This window comes from Guillardia theta (assembly GCF_000315625.1).
Source record: "Guillardia theta CCMP2712 unplaced genomic scaffold GUITHscaffold_44, whole genome shotgun sequence".
NCBI lineage: Eukaryota > Cryptophyceae > Pyrenomonadales > Geminigeraceae > Guillardia > Guillardia theta.
This window is the reverse complement of record NW_005434630.1, coordinates 6,559-18,915: the sequence shown is the minus strand read 5'-3', so window position 1 is coordinate 18,915 and position 12,357 is coordinate 6,559. Positions and strand designations below refer to the sequence as shown.

The window sequence follows — 12,357 nt, the reverse complement described above, 5'->3', positions numbered from 1 at the left end:
TAAGATTGGAGCGCAGAAACTTGCTGCCACGTTTTTGTCGGAATAAATAAGTCCATGCACCTAAAATGGTGAATCTCAAAGATTTCATGCTCTTTTGACTACATTCGAGACGGACAGCTAGCCTGCTGTAACTAGTCAATTTCATGTAAAGGCTCTCATTCTTGTTTTGCACAGAGCCGAACCAACGATGAAAGACACTGTGTAAGTGTTTCTTATGCATTGCTTGGACTGAATTTGTAATATTCTTGACGATGGTCACTTGATTATGTAGCTTGTATAATACAATAAGGCGCAGCTTTCTTTCGACACATTTTCTAAAACGTATTTGATTTTTCTTTTGCTTCGTGACAAGGTTGGCGTAATTCAACCAGCCTTGTACAGCACGAATCAGATGTTTGTTGACGTTTTTTGTGTTCTGTACACGGAGAGAGCAAGACAAATATTTCTTTCTCTGAGATAATAGCTTCCAGTGGTCAAAAATTTCATATTGATTCCGCAAGACTATATCCGACAAGTAACGATCTGCGACGTAGTCCATTCTCAATCGAATCTGTCGCTTTGTGCAAGCCATCATCCAATATCCCACCAATCTTTTCTTGTAGTTCATCAATTTTTTCTCTCTGAAAATTTTGGCCATGATTTTTTGTTTCCGCCATTCCAAAAGTGTGAAAAAGCTTTGTAGAACACCTCGAAGGGCTGATTTGGATCGAGTCATTCTAAACCTCATCATTCTAGAATTCTTTTTCTTGGATTGAAGTTGCCACCATTTCCACGTTGCAAAGGAGATTGCCAACTGCTTTCGTATCATTTTTTTCAATAGATTTCTGAGACCATATTTCAAAATGCAATTGTCTTTCATCCTTATTTCCCAATATTTGAAAACCTTTCGGCACATCAGAAATTTCAATGTTTTGATACGAACAGACAGGATCTTCGAAAACATACTCTTTTCTTCACACAGCTCTTTCCAAAATCCAAAGGCAAAAACTTGATACTTGTGTTCACCTTTTCTCATCCAGCAAGAAACCAAGTGGACAAAAGATTTCTTGCTGAGGTAAAGCTCTATCCAAAATCTGAGATAAAGCTTGACGACCGCATAATATCTCTGTGCCATTCTGCGTGAAGCATATGATGACTCGATCCGATTTGCATTAACCATAAACAACCAATTTGAAAGCAATTGCGAGCCACAATGCGTAGGTTGAACGACAGCAAGCCTTTCAATTCTGTAAATTAGATGTGTTCGACGTGCCACGTCATCTCGCAGAAAAAACAACCAATTCGAAAAAAATGAAAAAAGAATATTCGAGCAATGAAGCGAGACTATCAATTCAAAACAACAACGGCAATGTCGAAAACGTGTACAGGTTTGCCTCCAAGAGTCAATTACGATTGACATGAGCGACATCCATCTCGCGAAGTGAAACCTAATGGAGATCTTGCGAAGAGAACGAGCCATACCAACCAAAGTCCGCCACTTCCCGTACCCCATGGCCAGCGCTAGGCTCCTCATCCGCCGCACGACCTTCTGCCCGACTGTTCTCAGCCGCATGCCTTCCCCTGCGCTCTCTCTCCACCGTCCGATTGCTGATCCTGCTAGCGCGTATCTCCACCGCCGCGCCGTCTTCCCGACGACGTCTCTGTACCTCCTGGCATCCTCCCACCGGCTCTTCCACTCCCCGTACCCCATGGCCAGCGCTAGGCTCCTCATCCGCCGCACGACCTTCTGCCCGACTGTTCTCAGCCGCATGCCTTCCCCTGCGCTCTCTCTCCACCGTCCGATTGCTGATCCTGCTAGCGCGTATCTCCACCGCCGCGCCGTCTTCCCGACGACGTCTCTGTACCTCCTGGCATCCTCCCACCGGCTCTTCCACTCCCCGTACCCCATGGCCAGCGCTAGGCTCCTCATCCGCCGCACGACCTTCTGCCCGACTGTTCTCAGCCGCATGCCTTCCCCTGCGCTCTCTCTCCACCGTCCGATTGCTGATCCTGCTAGCGCGTATCTCCACCGCCGCGCCGTCTTCCCGACGACGTCTCTGTACCTCCTGGCATCCTCCCACCGGCTCTTCCACTCCCCGTACCCCATGGCCAGCGCTAGGCTCCTCATCCGCCGCACGACCTTCTGCCCGACTGTTCTCAGCCGCATGCCTTCCCCTGCGCTCTCTCTCCAATGTGATAGTATGCGATGGATTAGTGTATATTGCAATTTCTTCTTTCTTGCTCGATCTGACACTGATTTTGCCTTCTGTTGATGAATGGTTAGATACCAAGCGGAACAGATGTATCTGAGTCTTTTCATTTCTTTGTGCTTTAGTTTTTGTTCGCCTTTTCGATGAAGGACATTCAGAATGTGATAGCAATGCCATGCTGCAAATCTTTCTCTTAGCTTGCAAGTAGAATTTCGTGCTGAAAGTAGTACAAGATATTTGTGGAGCAATGATTTTTTCCTTACAAAAACACTCCAAATCAGAAGCCATTTGTTAGTTTCTTGCTGAAAATGTTTACGTCGAATTTTGCAAACTGAAGATCTGAATTCTTTGACACTCTTTTCTCGCAGATACCATTCTTGTAAACTTCTTTGAATCGTTCTACGGTTACAAGTCACGAGTGATTCAAAATATGGAACTTCTTTGTCAAAAACTTTGCCTGGAGTGTTAGAAACCAAATTCCACTTGTTCAGACAGCATTTTGCAGTGGCACGAAGATGTCTTCTATTTAGATGCACCCCCTTGGTGATCAAGATGTTTTTCTGTCGCGCAAAACTGCACCAAAGATAAAAGATACCCTTCAAAGCTTTCATGATGAAAGAGCGATAAGTAATCATAGTAAGGATTCCATCACTGTAACCCAGGGATGCTTGAAGGAGTTTTATCCAGTGCCACAAATGGATCTTTAGAGCTTTTGATCCTCTCTTCCATTGTAATTGCAAGCATTGTTTTCGAATATTTGCAGAATGTTTGGTTTGAATCGACCATTTGATGAGCACTTCAGATCCGATTCGTACAATGAAATGTCTTGCTAGTGAGGCAATAACTCGATGCATTTCAATTTTTTTGTGATGCACGTTGCACCACCACACCATGTAGCATCGTAAAATCTGTTTTCTCGAATTGTGTCGCAAATTACGGTAAAGAATGTCGCTGCGTTCCCTTGCTTTAAAACTCCTTCGAACATGAATCCCCCAAAGATTATAGAAAAGCAAAATTGTTTTTCGTTGATCAGCCATACAAAAGTCTAGCTCTTGCCCTGCCACTATGCTCATATGCTTCACGATATGCATCCATTTGAGAAAATATCTATGTGTCGCCTTGTGAATTCGCAGTTTTGCAACATCTTCCAAGCGTTGATATTTTTGTGCATTCAAAAGAACAAGGATTTTCCATTCAACTGAATATTTCAACAAAACTCGGATGTCAAAATTAGCTTTTTTTGCTTTAAGCAGATTGATCTGAGCTCCAACCACTTGTTCTTCTAAAAACCGTTTCTCCTGCGCATCAATGTCATGATAAGTTTTCAGAGGAGGCGCAGTAAGTGGATAAGAACCTGGACACAGAGATTTAAGTCGGTCCCTAATTCTTGCAAATTTGTCTTCATGCGTTGCACCTCAAGCTTCTCTTCCACTAATTGTCGCTCAAATTCTTGTGACAACAAAATGGCTTCATGCTTCTACATTCAGAATAAACTTCTTAGGTAAGTACCGAGAGAAGAAATCAGGACCTGACGAACAAGCGCTTCCTGAACAGTTTGTGCAGTCGACAGCCTAGCCTGTATGTAAAATTCAACATGTGAAGTCCGATGGATAAATTGACCTCTGTTTGTTCTCTTGCACTTCGTTCCTGTTCCAAATGTGAGGATACCATCTTCATCTCCTTAACATAATTTTGCATCTTGAATTCAATTCTATCAGTTTTTTTGACATCTCGAAATTCAAGAAGGACCTTTTCACCCAGTTGGAAGCATTCAGTGTCTAATTGCTGCTTTTCTCTACATTCAAGGTCAAGATGATTGGCTTGTCTTTGAAAGTTGGTAGACATTATGTCAAGCTTGTCAGTCAGCATGCTGTTTTCTCGCCGGAGAAAACTTAATTTGGCTCGCAAGCTGTCTTTCTGGCTGGATACTGAAGCAAGCATGGCTTGCAAGGTAGCGATGTAATCTTTAGCTATTGTGATGTCGTTTAAGTCCTGTTCCAGAAACTCCATGGTCTGATCAGCATTAGATCGAGGATTTCGAGGAGGACTTGGAGATGAGGTTGAAGCTGCTGTATCCTCGAGGCGCATGTCGCGATGTTGCAACGCCATGTCTGGATCCACGTCTGGCTCATCCATGGCCATCACAAGCCTCGGCTACCGCTCACTCGAAAATATCACCCTACCTAGTTGTCCATCATTTACCACCCCTTGATTTCCTATTATGGAGTAATAGTTCTATATTGAATAACCGGTGGTAAATCACCCTACCCTGTCAATCCAAGGTATACATCCAAGTGTCAAAAATTGCTCCGACAAGGAACTTTGCGAAGCCGCGGTCTCTCTCTTTTGTCCAATTGTCGTCATCGCGCAGCTCTCTGGACCACCGCACATGAGCAGTGTACTGTGGTTCTTCGCGACATCTGTGTGGAAGCTGGTATCGTCATGAAGCTTCATCAGCAGGGACTGCAACACACCCGGACCCTCGTCCCTCAGCATGGCCCCACTAACCGACACATGGGCGACCTTTGGCTCCCTGGCCCCTCCACCCACATCTGGAATGGGCTGGTTCTGGACTTCACGATGACTCATCCCTACAACAGCAGCGGCAGCCCCGTCGGACTTTCTGCGCTCTCCGGCCCCGCCCAACAGAAGATTTCGGATCATCGCGCAAGTAATGGCACCCATCACCCGCCGAAAGCCTTTCTTCCCTTCACTGCAGGTACGGATGGTCTTCTTCATGCTGACGCTTTGCGGTTTCTCTGGTACCTGGCGGATCACCATGGAGCTACGCTGACAGCGGAGTGCGATGGTTGCGCTCCCTGATCCTTGTTCCCCTGCTGGTCGTGCATGCCGTCGCTTGCGTGGTTGGAGTAGCGGTTTTCGCTGCCTCCTTCGTGTCCTGGTATTTTATTGAGGCGGGTTTGTAGGCTTTATCCTCGTCCTCCTTTGTTTGCTCCGGTTTGCCTTTTCTTTTTCAGTCGATAAAGAACTTTGATGCTTGTACTCTAAAATCGTTTCATGAGCAACACGACTAGAAGTTTAGTTTTTAGATACTAGAAATAGGGAGTATGTAAAAAATAGCTACTTCCAAGATCTACTGCTGGCTTGTGACTTGCAATCTGCAAAACTGGATGTAAAGAACTCCATCAACCAACTTGATTCAGTTGACTCCTTGTTTTCAGCTCAACAAACCTCAAAGAAAGTTGAAAAACAAAGCTGATTAAATACGGTTGTTTGAGGTGTTTTCAACCTGGTCAAAGAATTTCTTGCTCTGAATCCAAAGGTTAATGTCATCCTCAGTCGCCTTGAGCTTGGAAGCATAGACAATGCCAATGGCGCGTGGAATGGAGAAAATCCACGCAAAGACCCAAAGCAATGCAATCAAGATGCAAGTAGCGCAACAAATACCAAGTGCGAAAGTCTTCAAGTCATCTGGCTGTGAAATTTCTATCCTTTCAAGGCCAAAATCCTGATTGTACAGGCAGTAGACTCCGACTGGAAGTGACATAAAGAACATACCCAAGGTGAAAAACCTTCCTGAGGTGTTTTGTGAGCTTGCTGACATGACTGTGTTTATCAGCACAAAAATCTCTTTGTCGTCACTCATTTCGTTGATCAGAATGATCATCATGATTGAGATGATTAGAGCCCACATGAAAAAGATGCAAGCCACGGCCGAAAAGCAGTACATGATTGACGCTGGAATCGGGGGTCTTACATCAAATCCTCTCTTGCAAAAGCAGTCAGAGTTGTCCCCATTACACATGCACAAAGTTGCACATCTGAACAACATGGTCCATGTGAATGAGAATGCCAATGAAGACACAATAGCTATCTGTACATTGACATTTACGCACTCATCCTACCCGGTCAAATAATTAGGGAGTAAGCTTGAATATTCTGGAAATTTACCTTCTCAGCATCACTCTCCACCACTTCCGAAGTTTGAGCCCAGTGAAAAGTGAACAATCCAAAGATTAATCGGAAAGGATTCCTATTCCATGAATTACCGAATCGAGATCATTCTGTTGCTTACCTCATGAAAAGCTTCTTTGTGTTGGGTTTCAAGTGCAGTCTCTTCAGCTGCGTAAAATCATGACCTAACAATCGAAGGCATCTCGTTCTCACCAAGGACACCTCCTTGTGAAGCTTGATTGAAACTCCGACTAAACGGGACTTCAAACATTTGCGTCAACATGCCAAGGGGGGTCACCTCGACCAATGCCTAGCTCGGCCAAGTGTTCCTTTGTAAGTTTCAACAAAACCTGGAAAACTTTGCTCATACTGAAATGGATCGTCGAATGTTCTCATCCTACCTGTCCATCAATTCCATTTCGTTTGAAAATGTCAATCTCTCGCTCAAAGCCTGAGTAAGGCTCCATAATCAACCATCATGACAAGAAGTTCTCCTAAACCCTGAACACAGTTTTGCTCTATACCTCTGATTTTCAGCCAAACAGACACCTGTCGAAATGATATTCATGAAAGAGAAAATGAGGAACAGAAGTCAGACTTGATAAATGTCCCAATGATGCACATTCGTGTAATCCAAGATTTCTTTTCTGCACGCAACTGTGAGCGACTTTTCAAATCGAAAGATTCTTTGAATATGCCCTTGTATCGAAAAAAACTGATTGCTAGAAGCCGCTTCACTTTTTGGCTTCGATGAATCACTTGTTTGATCATTTTGAACTTTCAAAGTCTTGAAAATAGTAAGAAAACCCAATAATCAAGAACCCTAATTACATGACGGGATTGTGGCGAAGCAGAATTGGTCGAAACTTTTCTCAGAATGGTCAAATAAACCTATAATCTACTTGATGAAAGAGAAGAGCACAATGTTGTTCACTTCACTGAAAGGAGGGCCCTCGAGACATTTTGTAGCTTCAAAATCTGACTTAGCGAATAAACTACGCAAAGAAATTGATTTAAAGAAGAACCAGGTTGAAATCAACATACTTCTCTTGATTCACCATTTCGATGAGATCTCCTACAAACACCCCATCGTGCAACTGCATTGAAGCCTGCATTTCAAGGTGGTACGATCAGCAGAGGCCAGGAGAAAACCGAAAATTCAAACCGAATCACTGATATGCATTATTCGGAACATTTTCATATTGCTATCACGCTGGATTTGGATTCCAAGATTTCCAAAAGCTCCTCGGAATGCAGTGATATGCAACCGTGTGAACTGATGGGACGCATGATGAGTTCACGTCAGAATAAGTCCAAGAATGATACCTCCTGATTATCACACAGATTGTGATAAAAGAATTGAGCAGATATCATGCTGAATCCTGCAGAATTCCGTTCAGAGTTTGACGATTCAATCCATGTACATCTCGTTTGCCTCTTGCATTATTATTACCTTTCAAAGCTGGTTTGACTCTTCTGATTCCCCAAGAGCTTGGAAACAAGAGGAATGGGAGCTACTCCGTTACCGTAAATTGCTGCCTCTTCTTTTCCTCTGAGTCGGGCTTGTTCCTTGTGTTGTTAAAAAAACACTTTTACACCTTTTATTATTTTTACATGGGAGGCCGAAACTTTACCTGAATGAGGAAAATAATGTTCTGCATGGGAAGACAGCGTGGCAGGGAGAGGGAGGGAGGGAGGGAGGGAGGGAGGGAGGGAGGGAGGGAGGGAGGGAGGTAAGCAGGAGGGGGCAATTTGATAAAGGGAGGAAAATGTTGCGTTTGTGTTCAGATTGTCAAGATCTAATTATCATCTCATATGCAGTCACTGTCTCTGTATCATAGTTACGAAGCATGCTCGGGCATATCACCAACATGTCAGGAAGAGTCACCCCAGGTGAGCAGCCGATTACTGCAAAACGGATGCATTAGTCATGGAATGACCCGCAGTGTGTGCAACCTGGTGCTTCTTCCTGGTAGCTTCGATCATCCTTTTTCGCTTTCACCCCGAATACAAGAAGGTTGCTTGGTGGCTGAAGATGCGTCTCACCTTGGATCTCGCAGGAGCTGCACTTAGACTGGAGGAGCATCATCAAAGGAGGACAGCAGTATCGGCTGATCACAAAGTTTGATCATTTGTGAGTGACAGGACCTGTTACAATGCTATTGCAGCTTTCTTTGCTTTGGAGGGAAGTTCGACATGGCCAGCATGATCAATCTCTTCTTCTTATGTCAGTCAGGTGCTTCCACGCCTTCATGCTCTTGTTTTTTTAATATTTACCCAGGCATGAGGATAGAATTAGGGAGGAGCTTTCGGTTTCTCCTCGCCTTGTCATTATGTGAGGTTATTACTGTGTTGCCGGCTTGACGAGGACCAGGTGGAACGGGTCTGCTGTATTGTGACTATCACAGGCTCTTCTACACGAGAGTATTTGTTCTTGCCATCTCCTTACAGCATTTTTGACCTTTGCGATTAGCATTCCCCCTGGACTAGCCATCGTCTCATCCTCTCCCTGGTGAGTCTCAAATCCTTGGCTTTCTCCTTTCTCACATGACATGCCAGATCTGTCTTGAGAGCTGGTCCCATCCGACCGAGCTCACCACTCTTCCTCCTCTTCCTCTTCCACCTTTTCCTTGTTGGCTCCTTCCGGCGATGATATGTAAACAACTAACCGAACGAGAGACTCTAACATGTTGCAGGTGCTCAGAATCATTTTCTGTTCGGTGCTCCATGGCAAAGTATGATTGCCCCAGCTGCCTGCAGTCTGGTGTGCGCAGTAATTTTGATGGTGCGACTTGTGTTGATGGAGTACTGGAGGGTGATTTCGCGGTCAACGCCAGATCTACGACGAGTTGTCCTTCATGGTCTTCTCTCGCACTCATATCAAGGACCCAGTGAGTTTGGAAATTGTGTGATTCACCTTGCCTGATGAATTTCTCATCATCAGACTCGTTTAAATGAACTTCTTGGTGAGCATGGACAGCCGGGAAGTCGCAAGTCGAACAAATACGTCGATGTCGATCAGGATATGAGCGCTGATTGGTACAATATGAGATGATGGAATGATTGTAGATGATCTGACCTTCACATTGTTAGTATGGATTGGGATGATGCAATGCTCAAGGGGAAAAAATCTCAGTAATGTGCCAATTGATCAGGTCTTTTGAAGCAGTATCCTAACAATGCAGTCTCTTCATGCTTTCTCCTATGCCAAATTCCAAACCACCGTGTGAACAGAACTTGAACCAAATTCTGTTCCTATTTTACATACCCTTGAAACAGCGAGACGGGACAATCTTCCGCTGACGTCTCAGTATCAAAATTTTCCATGCCCTGTGTAGCATCTCCTCCAGTCTCCTCCGGTCTCTGCTCCCGTTTCCTCTCCCAGTTACTTACCGTGCCTCGCCCTCCGTCCTCTCCCGTTATCCTTACGGTCTGGCTCTCCTGCAGCTGCTCCTCTAGTCTCCTCCTTCTGCGCGAGGATGTTGGAAGAAGGAGTGCTGGGAGAGGGCGGCAGAAGCAGTGTGGCAACATACTCGGAGCGTTTGCCGGGGAGATCGGGTGACAGAGAGTCTTCGGAAGGCGGAGAAGGGAAGGAAAGACGAACCGGAGAAGGAGAAGGGAAGGGAAGACGAACCGGAGAAGGAGAAGGGAAGGGAAGACGAACCGGAGAAGGAGAAGGGAAGGGAAGAGACTCACAGGAGAGTGTGTTCTGGAAGTTTTACAAACCTACGAGCCACTCCCCGTCTCTGTCCTACGTCCACGTGTTGGTCGAGAGTCAGGCTCCGCTCACACACTGGTGGCAGTGCTCCGGCTCGTTAGTACAGGACGTATGATGGATCGTATGCCAGCCGTGCCAGTCAGATAGCGCCGAGTTAACAAAAACTCTCCTGTAAACCAAGACGACTTACGTGTTTCAAGGCGGCATGTAGCGTGTGGGACGAGGAGGGGGCTTTCCTAGCCGTCTTGCTAAGGTACTCTCATGTCTGGATGCTGTGCTCCTCAATTCTGGTTTCGTGTGCATTAAACTCGGTCTTGAGCAAAAACTGTCTTGTTACAACTAAGGTCGATGTGATACTGATAGGATTTATTGTGCTAACTTTACTTACTCGGTTATTTTGAGGTATCTGAGGCAGATTCCTAGTTTAGCTAATCCTCTATATTTAAGGAAAATTGAGAAAGAATAAACTTCACGTGCATGGTTTATGAATCGTAGATACTGTTTGTTTCTTGAAGGAACTGCTGCGCATCACTCGCACTGTTATTTGAATCACAGTTTAGGAGCATATCCTAACAGATACTATGATCTGCGTGACTTTGGCATAGTACAAGTCTAACAAACTTGTGCTCCGTCTGGACGAAGACTCGGGGGGCTTTCCTAGCCGTCTTGCTAAGGTACTCTCATGTCTGGATGCTTGGGTTTCACATCCTAGTATATACTGAGTCTATCTCTCATGTGCTCCTCAATTCTGGTTTCGTGTGCATTAAACTCGGTCTTGAGCAAATGGTCCGGTGAAATCTTCGGATTGCTGGCCATTTGCCGCAAGGTGAGTGGTTGCGAGAAGTTGATTGAACCTTATCATTTAGAGGAAGGAGAAGTCGTAACAAGGTTTCCGTACTGAGGTGAACCTGCGGAAGGATCATTGACACCTAAGTATCCATACCAACCCGTGCGAACCACAGGCCGTGACGCGGGGGGGTTTAGGGTTTAGGGCTTAGGTTACAGGTCCGATACATGGTGGGAATCCCCGATGGAAGCGATGGGGACTTCAATGCACCAAGAAGGGCAATGGATACCAGACGGTTGCTGCTACTTTGCAAGCATCAAACGCATTGTCCTCATCGAATTTGCAAGGACATCGGAATATGACGGAGTCGAGCAAACAAGTCTGGAATGCCTGAAGAAGAAATTTCAGGAAAAGGAAGAGAAATATGCCCCCCTGCGAGCAGAAATCACAGCTTTGCTACCTGACCATGAAGTGGAACAAGCAACATTCATAGCAGGAGTGAAAGGATCGATCATGGAGAGGCCCGGGCACTCTCCAGCAAAAAGAGCTGGAGTGGGTGCTGAGCTCGCCTTCGACGGCTAGTTGCGAGCAGACCTTGGCCTCGTGAGGCGATGGAGGGGGTGCATCTCACTCTCATCAGCGACGACGCCAAGCTCAGAGAGACGTTTGCAGTCGAGCTCACAGCCGACACCTTCGTTCCTAGGGGAAAGATCGCCAAGCAGAGGAAGGTACTTCGCGAGAGAGATCATGCGGGGCGCAGCAGCTTTAGAGTACAGATCAAGTCGAGGTCAAGCATGAGCACAGGCCGCTTCTCGAGGAAGGAGATGGAAGCGCTGTGCGGAGGAGGTAACACATCGATCACGAGAGTCAAGCGAGCCATGTTGGAGTTAGCAAGAAGAATGAACCTCAAGCTGGTCAGCGTCGAGGTCTAGGAAGATCGTGACACGCTCAGCTGGGATGGGAGCCTGATAGCTCTCTCCCTGGCGACCAAGGCAGAGGCTCGACGCTTGATGGAAGACATGCCCTTCTACTTGGAAGGGATCCTGGAAGTCAAGCTGGAGGCGGTGGGGTTCAAACCCACGGTCAGCTCTCAGGAGGAAGAGGAGAGCGAGGAGCAAGCTCAGGACCCCCAAGGGCAGCAGCAAGGAGCTGGATGGCTGGAGCTCAGCGACATCGACAGGATCACCATGGAAGCAGCGTCACCGTCAGGGCCAGTCGATCAACAGGTGTTGCTCGACCTCTCGACGATGCTCTTGGAGACATCAGAGGAGGAGCTGCTAGCTGGCAAGCCGATCTCCCTGGAGCTAGACAAGAGTGTTGGCAAGCTGCATGACACCTTCTGCTCGCCGGGCAACGTAGAGTTCATGACGCTCGGAGCTTGGGCAGCCACGCCGACGCTGGGATCGAAGCGAAACATGTTGAAAGAAAAGCTCAGAGCATACCTCGGCGAGCAGCGCTGGACACGGGTGCAAGGGAACAAGAAGGTCACGCAAGCAGCGAGGAGGGGCAGCGCCTTCTCTCCAAGGGCAGCAGCGACTGATGCGCTCGAGCAGGAGGCTGAGAGCGATGACATCGAGAGTCGATCTGTAAGCCTCTTGTTTCTTGCGATCAGTAAATTTGCTGAGCACCATGGGTTGAGCTGCACGGGCAAGGTCGACAAGCAAGACCGACTGCGGCTGATGATGAGGGAGGAAGTCGACATGGAGGCTGAGCCAAATGTGAAACGCTTTGCGGAGGAGGCTGGCGCA

General features: G+C 46.5%; 6 protein-coding genes across 6 annotated transcripts in view; 4 read left to right on the top strand and 2 right to left on the bottom strand.

The window, feature by feature from the left end:
- Positions 1 to 731: 731 nt before the first annotated feature.
- On the bottom strand, positions 732 to 2,146 carry GUITHDRAFT_140167 (hypothetical protein; the record flags this gene model as incomplete). The annotated part of the gene is made up of 3 exons (XM_005830625.1): positions 732 to 883; positions 1,006 to 1,115; positions 1,488 to 2,146. 3 exons carry the CDS (start codon positions 2,144 to 2,146, stop codon positions 732 to 734), a joined length of 921 nt encoding a protein of 306 aa, XP_005830682.1.
- A 2,473-nt stretch (positions 2,147 to 4,619) lies between these two features.
- GUITHDRAFT_153148 (hypothetical protein) lies at positions 4,620 to 5,036 on the top strand. The gene has a single exon (XM_005830624.1). The coding sequence runs from the start codon at positions 4,704 to 4,706 to the stop codon at positions 5,010 to 5,012; it is 309 nt and encodes a 102-aa protein (XP_005830681.1). The 5' UTR covers positions 4,620 to 4,703; the 3' UTR covers positions 5,013 to 5,036.
- A 373-nt stretch (positions 5,037 to 5,409) lies between these two features.
- GUITHDRAFT_140166 (hypothetical protein) lies at positions 5,410 to 6,571 on the bottom strand (the record flags this gene model as incomplete). Its single annotated transcript, XM_005830623.1, has 6 exons — positions 5,410 to 5,919; positions 6,102 to 6,183; positions 6,226 to 6,272; positions 6,318 to 6,355; positions 6,403 to 6,454; positions 6,506 to 6,571. The coding sequence occupies 6 exons, from the start codon at positions 6,569 to 6,571 to the stop codon at positions 5,410 to 5,412; spliced, it is 795 nt and encodes a 264-aa protein (XP_005830680.1).
- A 1,352-nt stretch (positions 6,572 to 7,923) lies between these two features.
- GUITHDRAFT_153147 (hypothetical protein) lies at positions 7,924 to 9,296 on the top strand. The gene is made up of 12 exons (XM_005830622.1): positions 7,924 to 7,997; positions 8,051 to 8,121; positions 8,165 to 8,226; positions 8,273 to 8,340; positions 8,386 to 8,439; positions 8,479 to 8,528; positions 8,578 to 8,616; positions 8,664 to 8,760; positions 8,801 to 8,889; positions 8,942 to 8,995; positions 9,049 to 9,143; positions 9,226 to 9,296. Exons 1-12 carry the CDS (start codon positions 7,976 to 7,978, stop codon positions 9,266 to 9,268), a joined length of 744 nt encoding a protein of 247 aa, XP_005830679.1. The 5' UTR covers positions 7,924 to 7,975; the 3' UTR covers positions 9,269 to 9,296.
- A 1,924-nt stretch (positions 9,297 to 11,220) lies between these two features.
- On the top strand, positions 11,221 to 11,541 carry GUITHDRAFT_110155 (hypothetical protein; the record flags this gene model as incomplete). Its single annotated transcript, XM_005830621.1, has 1 exon — positions 11,221 to 11,541. The coding sequence occupies one exon, from the start codon at positions 11,221 to 11,223 to the stop codon at positions 11,539 to 11,541; it is 321 nt and encodes a 106-aa protein (XP_005830678.1).
- An 87-nt stretch (positions 11,542 to 11,628) lies between these two features.
- The window catches only part of GUITHDRAFT_110154 (hypothetical protein), a gene marked incomplete at both ends in the record, with an annotated part of 5,753 nt that continues 5,024 nt past the window's right edge, over positions 11,629 to 12,357 (top strand). Inside the window, one exon of the mRNA XM_005830620.1 lies at positions 11,629 to 12,327. Within this exon, the coding sequence (XP_005830677.1) occupies positions 11,629 to 12,327 (699 nt within the window). The remainder of the gene's footprint in view (positions 12,328 to 12,357) is intronic.